This window comes from Juglans microcarpa x Juglans regia, chromosome 8S (genome assembly GCF_004785595.1).
Source record: "Juglans microcarpa x Juglans regia isolate MS1-56 chromosome 8S, Jm3101_v1.0, whole genome shotgun sequence".
Classification (NCBI taxonomy): domain Eukaryota; kingdom Viridiplantae; phylum Streptophyta; class Magnoliopsida; order Fagales; family Juglandaceae; genus Juglans; species Juglans microcarpa x Juglans regia.
Genome location: NC_054609.1, coordinates 336381 through 355810, shown reverse-complemented (window position 1 = coordinate 355810; position 19430 = coordinate 336381). Strand labels below are relative to the sequence as shown.

The following is a 19430-nucleotide window of genomic DNA, read 5'->3' as shown; positions in this document are numbered from 1 at the left end:
AGCCTAACTGCACAAATGAGTATTATTGTATACGATGCACAATTCAAAGGGAAATTATCTTCTTTCTTCAGGTAAGTAAAGGGGGAGTTTTGCCATAAGAGATATTTGCATTATATATTAGAATCCAAAGGGAATAGTGAAGGTAATCACAACTTAGTCTTATCTTGTAAAGCATTATGACGTAGTTGCCTGTCAAGGCATTGAGAAGTAGCCCTTGGATGCACATGAGAAAAGAGCTCAACTTTAGCTAAATAGGGAGGAATAAATTGCTACTATAAATTATAACCACAAGACAAAAAGTAGTCCCTCATGTGAAAGAAGTTAATACTTTGAATTATAGAAGACATGGTATTATGTTTAATTATAGACATAATTTTCTACCAAACAAGGAAACGTTCCAAGAGATTCTTACGATTTCAAGGGCGAAATCTAACTCGTGATTACCTGCAGTCCATATCCATGGTTGTTAAGCAACACTTCTCTCGACGAACCTTTCCCATGTATCCCATCTAACATTGTCATGATTGGGATAGTTGTCTGCATATGAGAGGTCATGCAGATGTACTTGTCTGACTCCATCGTCACATGTGTTAATGTGATGAACTGCAGGTTAATACCAAGAGAGGCACTCCCAGCCGATTAGGTGTCAAGTCTGTTTTCACACTAACCAATCATGAAAAGCCACATAGCATCCCAAAAAATTTCTTCTTGCACCCGCATATAGGTGATCCTCAATTTTTTTCGCTCCCTCTCCCTCCCCCATCTGCACTGAACTGAATCGACTCCCTGCACCCCTGAGTTCCAATCAACGAACGAACGTCCCTGCTCCCCTGAAGTCAAGTGGGATTTTGCCCAAGGTCTCCGTGAAAACACTACACCATCATTGCCCAAGGTCACGAATTGAACACATAAACAATTTTGCACGAAGTCAAGTGGGATCTTTTCTTCTGCCGTCGTCGTCGAATAACATCTTTTGGTAGGGCCCTCGTCGCCTGATGCGGTTCTTTTTTTTTCTCTATCAACGCGTTTGCATCAAGACCCAAATGGTTATTTTCCATTTCATTATTTGGTTGCATTTCATTGTTTTTCTTTTCTTTTACATTACTCTTTTTTTCTTTTCATTTCTTTGTTGGTTGAAGTACTTCAAATCCCAATCGAACAGAAAAGCAAACCAAAATAGAACCCATTTGATCTCGCCATCGTGCCCCAAAAAAATTTTTCTTCAAAGGAGAAACTTTCTGTTTGGTGAAACTTTTTTTTTTTTTTTTGGTTGGATAGAATACTTACAGGAAATCTTATGTTGTATGAAAACACTTATGTTGGATAGAATACTTATGGTCGATGGCGTGCTGCATGGGATGCCTTTTTGACTCTCTTGGCAATTTGGCTGTCTTAAACACGAAGCAACAGATTGTGAAAAAGAGAAATCAATAATGATAATGGACTATGGGCTTGTGTGCCAACAAGATGGGTTCAAATCGAAGAGGAGATGAGAGGAAGGGCTTCATGGGAATAAGCTGGGTTTGAATCGAAGAGGAGAAGTAAAGTATTGATTCAGGGAGAAGAAGGGATACGGGAGAGGAAGAGGAAAAATGGAAAAGAGAGAGGGGTTTACCTGGATGCAATCCCATAGTAATTTCTATAAGTCGCATACGTGTTTGTTTTTCACTGGGTGGTATAAAAAGAAACCTTACACCTGACCGGCTGTAAGGTTTCTTTAATCCCAATGCATGGTAGTTGCAACAATCATAAAAATAAATAAATAAATAAATAAATCTAGTAGAATCCCATAGAAAAAGAGTGAGAGAGAGTGCATATCTATGATGGAGGAGAAGGAGATAGAGGGTCGTGCAGTGGAAGTGGCTTTTTTGCGTGATTTCTTGAAGCGCATTTGAGAGATCGGCGGTGGGGTGGTTCTTCTGTGGTTGTGCCCGTGGGTGAGAGCGATTTAAGTTGGGTTTCAGTGGCACAGCTGGTCGTGAGGCTTGGGTGGTGCTGCCGTGGCTGACGAGATTGGGAGGGAGAAGGAGAAATCTAGAGAGAGAGGGGTTCTGTTGAGCGGAAAAGCACCAACGGCTTGCAGTGTAGTAGTGGTGGTTTGGGGTTGTATCTGCCGTCTGGTAGTGCTAACAGCGGTGCTTGGCGGTGACTGAGAAATGAGAGAAATAGAGAAACATGGAGAGAGAGACAGAGAGATCGGGAGATAGACACAGAGGAACCAAGGAGGATGAGAAGGGGTAGTCCACCAGCGAGGCGTGGTGGCAGAGGTGCTTGGTGGACTGTTGTGGCAATGGTCGGTGAGGAGATCAGAACGAACAGAAACAAGAGAACAGGCGAGAGAGAGAGAGAGAGAGAGAGAGAGAGAGAGAGAGAGATAGAGAGAGAGAGAGAGAGAGAGAGAGGTCTAAAGGCGAGGTCAAGAGACAAGCACTTGACGGAGACACAAAATCACTGACACAAGCAAAACCATCCCTTTCCCCATAACTAAAATGATGACACTTACTGACTCACTGACACAAATTGGAAAAAAAAAATAAAAAAAAACTCAAAAGACATTTATATCCTCATATAAATGGACACAAAATAACAAAATAAAAAGATAAAGAAGTAACCACACAACACATAGATTATACACAGAAGGACAAGAAAATTACTGTTCACAACTGCTCACACTGAATAGGCTCTTATTATAATAGAATATATATAGATATATATATATATATATATATAAGATTTCACGAAAATAAACTCATAAACTGACATGTTTTTATATGATACGTTAGACTTACTTTACAATAAATATTATTTTACAATCTAATGTATCACATTAAGCCATGTCAATTTGTGAAATTACTTTCATGGATCTCTTTAATTATAGCTAAAACATTTATGAACTTACTATTGAGTTCTAAATTGGTCATAAAATTTAGGAAATAAAACAATTTATAATATATATATATATATATATATATATATATATATATATACACACCATATAAAAGAAGAAGGTGTTGCCGATGCATGATGAATGGATTGATTGTCTCTTTTGTTCTATTATTTTTCACCATAATTGATAATTTTAGCAAAATAGTTTTAGTAATAGTCATTTTCAGTAATCAGGCCGAATGATCTTTTTTTTGTTTTCTTCTTCTGATTTAGTAGTTCGTCTTCACTTTTTCAAACAGTTCTCACGTTGCTTTGTCCCACACTTTCTCCATACACTTCAAAGATTGCTTTGTGCACAGAAAATGTGGATTGCATCTTCCCCACCCTTTATTTAGTTACAATTCACTCAAACCGGTATGGAGCTTTCCTTGTACCCAATCGTGCACCATGATCTACTTGCACCTGTAGAGAGAGAGAGAAAGAGAGAGAGAGAGATTAAGATATATATAATCTACCAATGCATATATAAAATTATTCAATAGATTAATAATCAGCACAATCATACACATAATTTGAGGTTTGACAATCGATATTATGCCCACCCTTATTTTCTTCCTTTCTTTCTAAGGAACTTTCATTGGGAAAGGGTCTACATCTCTCTCACTCTCTCTCTCTCTCTCTCTCTCCACATAAGCATAAAAAGGTTATATTCTCAAGTCTCACATGGAAGCTGGCAAAAACACAATTCCACCCTCTTATTTATAATATCTTAATATATATTAGTACTACTTATAACTTCATTAGATTCAAGCTGTCAAACAACGAAAATCCCCCATATCTAGCTACTAAAACCCCTCCGCCCTTGATCAAATTTTCCTCGTTTCAGTAGTACTGCTCCATGCTTCGGCCTCTCTTCTTATTATTCCCTTCTCCCTCTCTTCCTCCTCCTCCACCATGGCCTTGAAAATATCTCAAATAATTCTGATCATTCTTCTCTGGCTCTCTCTCCTCTTCTTATTGTTTCATGAGTTCTATAACTTTAAGTCCAAGATCAACGAAAAACACACCTCCACCACCATAAGTGCCCACTCATCAACGCCTGATTCTCATATTCAACCTTTGATCAGCAGAAAAGTTCTAGCCAGACAGTTCGACCTCTCACCATTTGTAAAGCATCATCAGGATCAGCAGCAGCACCACCGCCGGACGGAACGTTCTCATGAGAACACGCGTGAGCAGCCCGAGCCGGGTGATGATCTAGGCGAGATCGATCCGCGTTATGGCGTTGAAAAGCGCCGGGTCCCCACTGGTCCGAACCCATTGCACCACTGATGATCATGATTTCATTTCTCAGGTAATACTGAATATTATACAGGAGAGAAAAATAAATGGGTAGTGGAAACTTTTCCTTTCTTCTTTGTCAGGAGACATGATTCAGTTTCTTTGGATCATGGTGTATGATAATTGAGAGTTTGAGCTTTGTACATTTATTAATTAATTAAGGATATATACGTTATCATATAAGAAAGGAGATCATGATCGATCAATATTATATACATACTCTATATATATACATAGGTATAGGCTTTTAAATTTTAAGTGCATATATATATATATATATATATATGATCATGAATACATATAATGATAATGCTTTAATATTCAAACGCAATAATTAATACTTGAGATTTTAGTAATCTTTTATGTTTGGTTTCAAAGAAACATTTAAGTAGCTGTGACGGCACGGCACGTTTCGGGAAGAAGCTGATAATTTCCAGCTAGCGCACCGTAATAATGATATTTATTGATGAGGTTGGTTAGTGTGCTTTGTTTGAAGATTAATAAAAGCCCATTGTTGAAAACACGTGACGAGTTTGGTGGCCTAGCCCGTGTGTTGCGTGACCTCTTTGGTTAATGCACCGACGTCCGTCCGCCCCAGCCATGACATAGCTAGCAAAATGCAGCCACTGCTTGGCGCTGCATGTGGCATTACCTAGCTGCTACCATGCGTCGGCGCCGTGGGATTCTTCTTCTAGCTAGCGATCGACAGTACTGATGATCTCATGATATTGTGTTCTTGTATATATATCTTTATAAATAAAGCATGCATAAGATGGACTAATATTTAGTGTATGTACGTTCGGAGCTCTCAAATATTATATATATATATATATATGCAAATTAATTAAGTACTACTGTGGGTATATGCATCGATCATGTGATCATATATATAATAGGTGGTAAAGGACTAATTTGTTATATGGCAGTTGACTTTGTGAGTATATAATATATATATATATATATATACACACACACACACACACACATCAGATCATTGTAAAAAAGCTGATTGAGTGCGAAGAAAGTTAACCCATTTTTCAACATCTAATTAATTATATATACATATGGCCGTGAGGGAACCTGCATATGTCATTAATTAATTACTCTGAGGAGGTAGTGTTAAGTACTACTGCTAATCAGACAAATTAATTAATTTAGTTTCAAATTAGTTTACTGTAGTTGAGCAAACTGCTAGCTATATATATATATATGAATGGGCTCAGGATGAGCTAGTTTAGTTCTGATGGTCTCCATATATGCATGAGCGTCCACACACACACGAGTTTATTTAAAATGTTAAATTAGGAGCTAATTCTGTGCAATGTAGGTCATGATCATCTTTAAGTAGACAGAGATCATGTGATCAGCCACTACTTTAATTACGAGACGACAATATTCAATTCCCATTTTCATGCATGCTTAATTAATTTGCTTTCTTAAAGTCGTTATGGAGGAAATTAATTAGCTTGATCAGATCATCTTTATATATTTATTATGTATACAACACACAAGGCATATCGATCATGGCCTATTTAGTAATATTTAAATTGCAGGCCGCCTCAAAATTATTTAAATTAACGAGTTAATTAGACTTGACATATATATATATATATATGCTCCTTGCAGCACCAATAATATATATTATTGGTGCACCAAGAAAATGATGGGCTTAGATTTACCGTTAATTAATTTGATGAAATTAATTAAGTTGTTCCATGCATATTGCGCGCATTTATCTGATCTGGCGAAGCCTAGCTAGATCGATCGACCATTGGCATTCGCTTTTAATTAGGCCGACCATTATATATATAGGAATGATAGCTAATTAAACCAATTAATTAAGCTAGCCGTCATGTATAGGCCATTTTGATTAAATTAGCTGATCTCTAGTACTTTCCGGCCTTAAGGGCCGGTGCTATACATATATATATAGCACTAAATATTGGATGCAATAGTACGTACTAGTGTTCATTGGGACTGTACATTACGAGTAGCCGGGGCCCGCGGATTGGGTTAAGGTACTGATCATGTTGAATTTCAAATATATATATATATATATATATATATATATATATATACCTGCTCCACTCATGGAAGAATACCATTATCATCATGTTATATATATATATATATATATATATATATATATATATATATCATTTATGTGGGTGAAACTTGTTTATATAGAAGATCGATCGATCGTGTCCATGATAGTTCATATTATATATATATATATATATATATATATATATATATATATAGTCTATTATTATTATACACACAGCTTGACCAACGAAGACATCCTTTTTTCCTTTACCAATTAACGTGGAAAATTAAATTAAATTAAATTGAAAAGCGACCAGGGATCAAAAGCTAGCTTATCATGCCTTTCCACTGCTTTAAACATCGATTTCTATGCAGTGATCATCTCGATCAGTAATTGGCTGTTTTAAGTTTCCAAATTAAACAAAGTAACTCGATCGATCCATAAAGTGATCGGACTGCAGACAATCGAGGTACTGCCAATATGGATATATATGCATATTAATCCCCATGCAAATACATGATCAACCCACATGCACGTACGGCCAGCTAGCTAACTAGCAATATCGACCAAAGAAATTATTAATTAGTTGGAGTAGTACTGTTGTCCATGCAGTAGTACTTAATGGTTGGCTTGAGTATATATATACCTATAGCTCGCTAGCTCGATCAAATAAAATGAGCATCGATCATCTAGTAGTACTACTTGGAGTAGTACTATATATAGAGTGCTCATCGACAATTAATATTGGAATATTATGCGATCAAAATATATATGATGCATGTGGCTGGCCGGCAGTACCGCCCGCCCCCACGACGCATGATCGATCATCCTGATCAGTGTGAATTACTCTATTTCAACTGCAACGTACGTGACCCACCAACTTAGCACTGTTGCAGCTTAGTGCATTACGATATCTCTGCAATAATCTCTTGGATCGACCATCTATATGTATAGTTTAGCCTCCCAACCACACCATTATATATAATAGATATATATATGAGATCAGAATATAAATATATATATATATATATACACACACACATGACATATATATAGAAGTGAATATATATTAGTTTCACAGTAGTAAATGAGCCGCGTACGTACGTAGCAATGAATTAGGTAGGTAGGTAGGGATTTGCCGACTAAATTAGTTTTCGCCAATAGTCGTACTAGTACAAGTGCACTTATAATTAGCATCTTTTGAAAGGGATATGATGATCATCATGAGTGGCCAACATCAACGTCGTCGATCGACCCATGCAGTGCTGTCAAATTACGAAATATATATAGGTAAATCCTCCAATATCCATCAGAGTTTAAACAGTTTTGAGAGTGATTAACTATCTCTTAATGAATAATTAATGCAAGGATAGACCACCTAATCCTGAAAAGCTACTTGACAGCATTAATATTATCGGAAAAATACCATATATATATATATATTTGATGCAATTAATAGAAAAGACTAGAGATCATAGCATCTTGAGACTTGCTTACAGTAGAGATTAATAAAATTATAAATTAACAAGAACATGTAATATATATTAGCTAATTATACATACATATATATATATATAAGATGTATGTATAACGTGTAAGTATATTATCAATATTATTATCAATATTAATGTAATATTAATTGCGATGGTAGGTGCACGTACACGATTAATTCTGGAGAACGAATACATAAGTGGTGGGATGTTTAGTCTTAATTAATTCATTTTGGTGGCCGGCCCATGTATGACATGAGACGATCATAAGTACTGTATGTATGTGTGTGTGTGTGTGTGTATATATATATATATATCCAAATTGCAACGTCCCTCAAAATCATTGATCAGTACTACATGACAATCTCAAACTAATTACTATAATAAATAAATATTTGAAGATGGAAAAAATAATTAGTCGACCAATAAATAATAAATACATAAATAATATTGGAGAATATTGATTATTAATTGTTTATCCAAAACAAACCATGCATATATATATGACCTTATAACTAGGTTTTTATAATATTTTTCGCATCATGTCAAATTAATTAATGATCAAATTGGCATGCATTGATCCTGAATTTGAGGTACTTGATCTGGCCGGCATTATGCATATTCAATATATTATGTCAAAATATAGGAGTTCATAATTAGTATGTATATTTCAGTAAAAATTATTTTCAGCAAGCTGAAACCTCGTCAAATTTAATTGTTCCTGCATAATAAAATAAATATATATAAAATTAACTATGTATGAAATTACTATTTATTTTAAAAATTTAATAATAATTTAATAACATTAAAATAAAGATCTGAATTCGAATCTTGACTATTCTAATACACTCAATTTCTGAATTTAGGTATTTATATTTGGGTACTTGCCTGCACAGCTAAGAGGTTGAAACTTGAAACCTACAGCGGGCCTTCATTCCTCTCCTTGGCCCTTTTCTGCTGAAGAAGCACCGCTCAAAGGTCCCTTACCCTTTGAAATCTCAGTTTACCACTTCGGCCCAACCTATATATATATTCTCACACGATTTCTGTTTCAGATCCATCTCCTCGTTTCTTCTCTTCCCAAATCACCAATCAGCAACCACCCTTCAAGCCACATCCCCCCGTCTCCCGTCTTTCGCTATACTTCCACTCGCAAACGAATATTGTTACAAAAAAATGGCTTCTTTTCTCTCTTTTCCTCTCCTTCTCGCTAACCCCACTTCCCACTCCACCCTTGGAAGAAGAGATTTTGCATTGCCAGTTTCATTGACTGATGATGGTGGTAACAATTCTTCTCAGCAATCAACGAAATTGGTCACCTTTTTGGGCAAAGGTGGGTCCGGCAAGACCACCTCTGCGGTATTCGCCGCTCAGGTACATAGTAATATATTGCGTCTACCATTATTTTTTAATTACGAGTTTTTGCTATTTATTTTTAGTTATAATTTGTGGGTTGAGTTAAAAAAATTCATTGCCTTACTTCTCCTTTAGTTTTGGTCGTGTACGATTGTGGTAAGAATGTAAGAGACTATGGATTATGAGTATTTATTCAGAATGAGAATGAGAAATGTGATTAATATTTGCAACTTGATTGTTTCCCAGTTAAAGAAAACACCATAGAGATGAGCAAAGAGGGGGAAAATGAAAGATATTAAATGATGGGTAAGATATTCAGAGTAATAGAGCAAATAAGAGTTCTAAAACATTTTATAGTTGACTATGTTTCAATCAAACAAGCGATAAACCTGTGCTTCTTCATGAAAGTGAAAAGTGCATATAGGAACCTCTTTCTGAACCGTTTTTCAACTATTAATGTAAGTCTACCAATTGACTTATCAAATAATTAATTTTTTTTTTCACTAGTAATCCTAGGATTTTTGAACTTAAGATCGTTTTCGCTAAAATGCCTTGAAGATTAAGTATAAGATATTTTAACTGATTTTATTCTCTCTCACTGTTTCTGGTTTATAGCATTATGCATTGGCTGGACTCAGCACGTGCTTGGTGATACATAATCAAGACCCATCTGCCGATTATCTTTTGAACTGTAAGATTGGAACTTCTCCTGTCATATGCAACAATAACCTTTCGGCTGTTAGGTTGGAAACCTCTAAAGTGTGTTTTCCCCCTTCTATCCTACTCTCTGCCACCTGAAAGCTTTGCTTTGAGTGGTTACTCAAGATGAACTGTCGTTGGTAATTACAGATACTTCTTGAACCTCTCAATTGGCTCAAGCGAGCAGATGCCCGTCTTAATATGACACAAGGAGTTCTTGAAGGGGTGTGTACGTAATACCATTGCTGATGTTCTTGGGCAGTCTAATTTCGCAGCTATAATCCCTTGAATATTTTGGAGGACTTTATATACCATTCCTTTGAATGTGTAGATTGTGGGAGAAGAGCTTGGGGTACTTCCTGGGATGGACACTATTTTTTCAGTATTTGCACTTGGTAGGCTTGTTGGATTATTAAGTAATGTGGCTCAAGAAAACCACAGAAAAGAGAAATTTGATGTGATTATATATGATGGAATCAGTACTGAGGAAACCCTACGGATAATAGGTGCAACCAGTAAAGCAAGGTAAGAACATCTCTCTCTCTCTCTCTCTCTCTCTCTCTCTCTCTCTCTCTCTCTCTCTCTCTCTCTCTATGGTATAATATACGATAACATGACAGTGCAGATTGTATTTAAAGTATCTACGGAACTTGGCTGAAAAGACTGATCTTGGAAGAGTGGCTGGTCCTTCACTTGTGAGACTTGTGGATGAAGCCCTGAGTATCAGCGGTAGCAGGTCCTATCTGAATGGGAAAATGAGTGCAGAAGTATGGGACACTCTGGAACAAATGTTGGAGGTAAATGCGATTCTCATTTTTATGAATACAGTCAGATTCTCATTTTTATGAATACAGTCAAGTGTAAACTCAATGAAGTTATGCATTACTTATGTGCCATGCAGAGAGGATCCTCTATCTTCTCAGAACCACATAAATTCGGCTGCTTCCTTGTTATGCATCCGAACAGTCCAATCTCTGTTAATTCTGCATTACGTTATTGGGGCTGTACAGTCCAAGCTGGTGCACAAGTTTCTGGTGCATTTGGTATTGATTCTCCAAACTTGAATGAAGAGTTGGTGGAACAAGTCAAGAGAACTTTTTCACCCTTGCCTTTTGCTTTTACTCCACAATTCCAGGTCGATTCCCCTCTAGACTGGAACGAGGTCATGCTCAAAACTGTTTGTAAAGATGCAAGGAATCTTCTCTCTCTACCACCAAGCCACACCAGCGATATGTCATCAGTAAAATTTGATCCAGCGAAAAAATCTGTAACCCTTCTGATGCCTGGTTTTGACAAGTCTGAGATCAAGCTATACCAAGTATGTCATCTTTTTTTGTTTGCGACTCTCGAAGGAGAGAACAAAAAAATTGTTAGAGAATATGCTTTTGAAGCTGCTTCCCTGAGCTTCCTACTCCGCAATTCAGAAGTAATCACTAAATTATAGATACTTCTTCAAAATATAGGAATTAACTTATAAAACATGTAATGAAATACAAGACGTGCAGAGTTAGACAGTCATTTTAGGGGATTTGTTGTAGGATGATCAACTTCTAGATATAGTCATTTACATTATATTTTATTTTCTGGTGGTCCGTCTCACTTATCAATAAATAAATAAACTCTTGTAGTCCATCCGTGTTATGTTGTTGTGCTCTTGGTTGAATTTACAGAGTTTCTGATCGATATTGTTATTTTCTGACAAATGCAGTATCGTGGAGGATCTGAGTTACTGGTGGAAGCAGGTGATCAAAGACGTGTCATTCTTTTGCCTCCAGATATTCAAGGAAAGGTGGGTGGTGCCAAGTTCATGAATAGAAGTCTTGTAATCACAATGCGGTAGTGGAATTACAATTAAATATTATTCTGTTTTGCATTGGACGTCTTTTTTAGGGAAAGACCCATGCGTGATAATTATGACTTTTGATTTTTGGGGGGCATGTGGAACTTCGAATAATAGAATGTTTTGGTATCATGCTCCTGATGAATATGTGTACAACTTCAGTTTATCTAGGATCATACAAAAGTATCTTTCCTCCAGCCAGCTGCTGGGAAAATTCATGTTGTCATTCGATTGTCCCAGGATCTTTGAGGTCTATACCTCACCGGGAAGTCAATAAATGCAATATATAGCATGTCCCAAGTAAATCTTTCAACTGCTCCAGCTACATCTCTCATTCACAATATATGGTACTATCTATCCCTATCTTGAATCACATCCCGAGTGGGGTTAGACCGACAGGTGCATGAGAAGACTACTTTCCTACCCTCGGTGGACAGAAATTCCTTCTCAGACTGTATTGGGGGCACGATTTTGACAAAGAAACTATCTCGAAGATGTATTCAGAGAGCATATTGAGAGACTCCGATGAAATCTTTTGCTACAAAAGCTGTTTCCCCTCCAGTCTAGTTTCTTCTAAATATAAATACGTAGCTCAACAATCTGTTAAATGAGTTATACGGTTATACTCATGTTGTTTGGTTCATTTGCTTTATCTTTCATTGTTTTCTTGCTCTTTTGATGCCTACTTATATAAGTTAAATGGATCATAGTCATAGATTTTATAAATTATGTATGATCTATTCCCCTTCCCCCTTTTGATGTCCAATATATATATGAGATGTTTTCTGCAACATGGAGTGACAGTTGAAATATACAACCCCAAAAGAAAAGAGGTACAAAATGCAAATGAAAAAAGTAAAAATAAAGACTTATGTATCCTGCTTATTGTCTTCTCCCACTTGTGTATGGATACGGCTTCTAAGTTCTTCAAAAGCCTTCATGCTCTCTGCATCAAAACCTCCCGCAAACTGGGAACAGGTCCAAGTCAATGTTAAAATCGCATAATCATAATGTGTTCTAGATTTTCATATTGAAAAGCACCATTGTAAAAACACCCTAGAAAATGCAAGATTGTTATCGATTTGGAAACTTAGCAAACACTAAATACATCAATGAAAGTGTGTTGCGATATTGACAAACGGAGAGAATCTCAAGTATTCTCAGAATACTGAGTTTGACTACTGAGAGTATCTCAAGTATTCTTATAATATCTCACTATTATTTATTATTATTTTTCACTTCATACTTTTCATTACCTACTTTTTACTACTATTTAATATTTAATCATTATTTTTTTTTATTACTTTTTTACTATTATTCACAGAATACATGAGAATAACTCATTACCCGCCCCACTTGTACAATGTTTCCTAATTCAGCTACCTGATTTTAACTTTAATGTAAATCAAATAAGTTAGGATAACCAAATATAGAATATTAACAGACCTGATGAACACGGAAAGCAAAACGCACGCCTTGCAGAACCAAAAACTCTCTGTTCGGTTCCTTCTCGGGTCCACTCAATGCATCAAGTTCCGATGCTACTCGTTTCATGTACTTTCTCGCCAATTGCACGGATGAGAGCTTTATCTGCAATGGGAAGAAATGATATATGACCATTCTGTTGCATATACAACTCATGCAAGCATTTGCAGTCTGCAGCAGATACACGCACTTTTTGTATTTCTAGTGAGGTTGATTTAGAAGCACTAGCAATCGGAATTTTTTCTTCTTTTTTTCCCTTCAGTTGAAAGTTGAAAACTTGAAACCATACCTTGCCAACAACTCCCGAATCTAACAGCCAATCGACTGGAATTCCAAACTCCCGGTATCGGGAAATTGCCATGTCCCTTGTACGTAAGAGGGCATACACACTAGTTTCCACTCTGTCAAAACATCAAGAGAAAACGTAAGATTATATATGCTCCATGTAAATGGCAATTAGCAAGTCAAGCTGTACAACAAAGTAAAAAAGTTGGGGAAAGCTACTTCTAAAAAGGTAAAGAATGATATAAGTTCTCCACATACAAGAAACGACAGAATGTTCAAATGATTCTCCCGAAATTAATCAATAACTATGTATCCGTCCTAGTTATCTATATAAATGCATGTGAACAAAATTTCTTACTTTTCTAGCAACGAGTACATCTTTTTCAGAGCATCTTCACATGGAAGCTTGGGATCATCAACGAAAGCAGAGACTCGCTTCTCTAGTTTCATGAGGTCCTGGTATTCAAAAGCCGCCTCTCTTAATGCGTCTGCTTTTCCCTCGGGCCAATCGAAGTGCTTGAGGACTGCCCGCTCATCAACCTTATCATATAGAGAGAGAAACAACAAATTATAAACATTTCTCCAACGGCTACGGAAATATGTGTAGACTGTTCACCCGGTAAATTTAAATATATGCTCCCATTGTTGTGGATCTTGAGAAAATTTGGAGCTTGCTTAGTGGGAATGTCAGAAAAGATGAGAGCTGATCTTGGAAAGCAGTGTTCATAAGGCTAAAAAATTGTGATTTAGCTACAGCATACTTTGTAGTTTCTTGGAATTTTTATGGTCCCCTTCTGTTCGTTCTTGAGGATCTCTGTCAGAAAGGAAAATAAAAGAGAACGAGAACTTTGTAGCATACCAAGAAAGAGAGTTCCTCATCTAGCCAGTTTACAAAAGCCAGAAGATCTTCTATGTTGGTGAAGGAAGCGGCTCGGACTTCAGTTGCCAATGACATGACAAAATCACCTTGAGTTTCCACATCAGCTTTCACCTGGATCCAGTGCATACAGTTTTGACTCTTTATTAAATTTCTCAACAACAAACCATACCTTTATGCTCAAGATAAGAAGAAAATGAATACAAAGAGAAATTTTAACACACAGCTAAGAGGAATGATGATCTGTTCTCGATCTCCCCAATCATGTTACTCCTGGCATCTGATGCATTCGGTGTTGAAGAAAATAAAGATGGTGTGTCCTTCTTTGCCTCTCGTTTCATCAATGACTGATAAAATTCAACCAGTTCAGGAGCCCGGTGAACTTTATCACCACTCCCTCCGCCTCTTGGTAGGCTTCCAGGTGGAGGAGGTGGCCTGGGTGGTCCACCAGGTGGTGGTGGTGGTGGTGGAGGTGGGGCACCAGGTGGGGGCAGTGGAGCAGTAGGTATTCCACCTGGAGGATTTGGATTTTTACCGGCAGAAGAAACTCCAGATGGTTTAGGAGGTGGCCGAGGCACCCTAGGAGACCTTTTCTCTATGTCAGCAAGTTTCATCTTGCTTATTGTCTGAGAATCAGTCTTGTCATCATTAGTTTGGTTACCTGAGTCACCAGATACAACCACCTTCTCCTTTATTTTAGCAAGTTTTGGCGGCAAATTTATAGGTCTCTGTCCTTCAACCTTGGATGTAGGGTCACGTAGATTTAAATTTGATTTGTCACCAAACTTCTCTGCTCTTGCTTGCCCAGCCCTCTCTTTAATTTGCTTCTCCCTTTCTAGGGCCAACTTATGCCTGTCTTTATATGCAGGATATTTCTCATCTACAACTCCTTCAACTGATTTAGACATCAAATGGAATGATGTTGCTACAGTATTCAGTGAATCACTTGATGAAACCCGTGTTCTAATACCAGGGAGAGTCAGAGGTTCAGGAGAGTTGGGTTCCAGCTCCATCCTGCCAAAAGTGGTGATAGCCATGCTATCACCTGCGTTCCTTAGCATTAAGGATTCCAATGGACCCCTTGGTCGCCTGCTTGGAGAACCTCCTGAGAGAGATCTGGATGTTGGTGAAAGAGCACTAGAATCATCTTTGCTTTTGCCCCATTTTTTCAACTTTTGGATTAAGGTAGGTTTCTTAAGGAGACTGCTATATCTACTACTGGAGCTATCTATAGAAATACTGTCGAAGTCCTCACTTCCGGGTGAGGATGGGTGGGATAAGTTGCTTTCAAGATCTGTATCTCCTTGTCCTCGTTCTGATCCTGCATACTCTAACATCAGCTGTTTAGCCTTCTCTTGAGATTTGGGGCTCAGACTCTTGTTGAGATCACGAGCCGATGTCTTCCCTACAGGTGCCTGATGGTTCCGGAGCTCATATCTCAAGCATGCATTGACCCAACGAAGGTACACTAGCTCTTCAACTTCACTGAATCTATTCATCTGAAGTCCTTCCACTTGCTTTAGCAGGTCTTCATTTGCATGCCTAAGATTATTGACCTCCTCTCTTGCCTTGGCAACCCTTTCACTCTGCAGTGTGATGCAAAGCACAGAAAGAATGAGTTGAACCCATAACATGTACCAGCACATATTAAAACACATGTTGGATTCATTATTACAAACATTCTAGTCCTTTTACCAGGTCGTCATATCAAGCACTCGAAATTGTCCTTTAGAACATCTTCCAAAATTGACTAATTATTGTGAAGAACAAGAAGCTAGCCATTGAAAAAAAGTCGGCACTTATTACAAAAGCCATTCAGAGATATTGCGATGTTTTTATAATATTCAAGTAGCTATAATATCCACTTCATTTACCTAATGATCTCAACAATCAACATTTTTTTTTTTTTTTTACTATAGCATGGATATCTTGTTTGGCAAGTTACATGATTAATTTAGTATGAGCAATGGATGTTAAGACACTGCTGATGAGGAAAGTTGACCCATTCAAGCAACAGGTAATATCCTAATTACTTAATATACCATCTGCTATCTATTCATGTATTGATATGTTTGAAGAAGGAACCATGTCAGTGTTTTATTCCTCGAGTAAAAGAACAGATTAAATTTCAACACCCCCAGGCGTGCAAAGAATAAAAAAAGTAGAGCATCATGATTCTGACCTCTGTCATATTGGAGAGGACTGATATTCTAGCCTCTGCAGCATCAAGTTTTACAGTCAACTCCCGCTTTTCATGTTGAAGTTCTTTGTTTTTCCTCTTAAGCTCTACAACTTCGATCTCTAACTCCTCCACAGCTTTCAGCTTCTTTTCAATTTCAGAATCTTTCTTGACAGCATCTACCTCTTTTGCCTGCAAACCTGAAACTTGTTGTTTAAGCAACAGCAACTGGCCTTTCGTCTGGTTAGCTTCAAGCTGAATCTGCTTTTGCAATTCCTTGATCTTGTTCCTTGCCACCTCCAGCTCCTTCTTTGCTGAAGTTCCCTGTGCAATCTCTTCTTGAAGCTTTTTCCTTTCAGTTTGCAAAGAGTTAATGGTGATATTGAGCATGTCAATCTCCACTGTCTTGATCTTGAGTTGCCTCTGTAACTCAAGAATATCCGATTCCTGCTCTTTCAATCCGTAGTATTCAAGCAATTCACCTTCAAGCTTTACCTCTCTCTCCTCTAATTCATTTACTAGTTTTCGCAACCGCTCCAATTCACTTGCATTATTTGCCATCTCGATTTCATATACCCTGTCTATCTCTGCATCATTAATAGTCTTACCAGGAAATGGAAATTCAATCTCCCCAGATAAAAGATCTTCAAATTCAGGCAAAATCTCTTCATCATATATATCAATTGGATTTCCCTGAATTCTGTTAAATACACTGCTAATTAATTTAACCTCTTCTTCCTCCTCTTCCTCCTTCCCCTGCAGAAAAAAGTTACAAAACGCAAACCACCCAAAATCAGATTTGTATGGCCATAAAAGAGATGAAACTCTATTTAAAGTTGAAGTACTTACGTCCTTCTCTTTGAGTCTATCATAAGAATGTACGTCCTGCTCTTCGCCTCTCTCCTCACACTGATGTGGTTCAAAGTTCGCTTCACCATTTTCTGAGTTCCATTGTCACCAAATGACTTCAGTTTTAAGAGAAAAAAATTTACAAGAAAACTGAAGACAAAAACATATTTCCTCCTTAAGATAGCCGTCATCATAAATGTTATGCAAATATTTCTCAGAATAAAAAAAAAGAAACAACAACAACAACATGAGAGAAATTGTATTGGCAACAAACAATTAGATAAGTGACATTTGTTCACAGACACGCAAACTCATGGAAATAAATACCTGGAAGCCTAACTTCTGAGGTCGATGACCTTGAGGTTTTGACATTAAGCTGCCTAACTGCAAAGGCTGCAATTGAAGCAGCAACCAGGAGGCTTAGCCGGGATATCATGAAGGTATTGTTGGTGGGAAATTCTTAACGCTAAACTCATCTATACATAGAACCCAATTCAAAACACCCCACCACCCATTTCTTCCAAGTCCCATCATCAACCCATCAGGCTATGTATGCAACAACGGCCACCCAAATTCTCTAATGACAAAGAGAGCTAAAAAAAGTAGCATTTATACAACAACAAAAAATAAAAAAAAGTCGGAAAAAAAAAGTCAGTCGTCTCCGACTATAGGCTTGCAACACCAGCTTTATCGCCTTATCAGGTTTATGGACCTTCCAATGGGCAAACTTTCTTGTATGCGCGAAACGAAATTCCCGATAAGTAGAATTCCAGCACAACTGTCATGCTAGGAGCTGCAGCAACCACCAATTACTAGTGGCCACTCTTTATCCAAAAAGGATTGACAAGTCAGAATTTCTGTCTAAAATGTTATCACAGTTGCCAAGAGGAATATGAACAGTTAAAACAAGCCAAATAACAGAACTGAAAAAGACAAGCAACTGTAAATTCGAACGAAAACTAATGCTGTTCTGTGTGCCTTGCGTTCTGGCCGTTAGGTAGAGTGGATTAGATGACTGGAAAAATGTCTCGTCTTCTATGCCACACAAAATATTTGTGTGAGTTCTCCAGATAATTGGTAGGTGCTACTCTGATAAAACTTCCAACTTGACAATATGAAGCTAAGGTAGATAAACAATTCATTGAAAACACATCTGTCATCGTAACCATTCGATCGATCTGGACAAGCATTCCCATCCCATTCCCTATAAAATTTCTTAAATTTTAACTCAAATACACCGTTCTATATATTTTATCTTAAATTTTACTAATCTTTTAAAAATCTCTTACATCTCATTCCCTATAAATTCTCTATTCTATTAAAATATTAATTCTCTATTCTTTCTTTATTATTTTTTTCTCTTACTTCCATTTACATTCTTAACTACTACATCTTTTATCTTTTTCCTAGGTTAAGCAATATTAGCTTCTACATAAGTTTAATTATTGAACATAAAGCTGATTTTTTTATCCCAGTACGAGAATAGTGACAAAATTATTACGATTTTAAAAATAATTAATATTCACCTTTTCAAAGGATATTTTATTTTTAACCGATAAATAAATGACAAGAATAGCAATAGTATAAATTAATAATAACGGTATTGTATTTGTAACAAATAAATATTACCATACAAGTACTACTATTGCCCATTCACACTAGTCCCAAAACACAAATTGCATGTATTATGAATGAAACAATGTTATAATTACATACACTGAAAATGCCTAGACACCAAACCCAAAAGCTTATTACATGTCAACATAAAATTGCTCAGAATTTTTCGAAATAAATTATCAAAACAAATAACCACGACATCGAAATCACAATAATCAAACTCATTTTCTCTAATTTTCTCTTACGCCTCTCTTAATCAATTTGTACTTGATGTCTAACGGTTTGGATGTCCATTGAGACTTGTATCTTATGAAGTTCAGTTTTTAATCGGTGAATTGTCTTTTGGCCATATGTTAGTATTTTAGGATCATACCAACAGAAAAGCCCGCAAGCCTGCTCAGCCTGCAAAGTTGACAAGTATTGAAATTTGTAAATGAGATAGTACCATAATAGTTCATAAAAATCAAACCATCAATAAT

At 36.9% G+C, this 19430-nt stretch overlaps 2 protein-coding genes across 3 annotated transcripts; one reads left to right on the top strand and one right to left on the bottom strand.

Moving 5' to 3' along the window:
* Window positions 1-8820: 8820 nt before the first annotated feature.
* Window positions 8821-12484, top strand: LOC121244037 (uncharacterized protein At1g26090, chloroplastic). 2 transcript variants are annotated; one of them, XM_041142082.1, is made up of 7 exons: window positions 8822-9138; window positions 9736-9879; window positions 9970-10044; window positions 10151-10344; window positions 10445-10616; window positions 10721-11137; window positions 11528-12484. In XM_041142082.1, exons 1-7 carry the CDS (start codon window positions 8941-8943, stop codon window positions 11657-11659), a joined length of 1332 nt encoding a protein of 443 aa, XP_040998016.1. In that variant the 5' UTR covers window positions 8822-8940; the 3' UTR covers window positions 11660-12484. The 2 variants fall into 2 exon arrangements, with proteins under 2 accessions (XP_040998017.1, XP_040998016.1); XM_041142083.1 differs by lacking the exons at window positions 9736-9879; window positions 9970-10044 and having other exon boundaries at window positions 8821-9138.
* Window positions 12413-18383, bottom strand: LOC121244036 (protein CHUP1, chloroplastic-like). Its single transcript, XM_041142081.1, has 9 exons — window positions 17662-18383; window positions 17335-17426; window positions 16489-17241; window positions 14531-15892; window positions 14289-14420; window positions 13788-13969; window positions 13434-13545; window positions 13106-13249; window positions 12413-12627 (listed from the first exon to the last, which is right to left on the bottom strand). Exons 1-9 carry the CDS (start codon window positions 17768-17770, stop codon window positions 12529-12531), a joined length of 2985 nt encoding a protein of 994 aa, XP_040998015.1. The 5' UTR covers window positions 17771-18383; the 3' UTR covers window positions 12413-12528.
* Between the last annotated feature and the right edge of the window lie 1047 nt (window positions 18384-19430).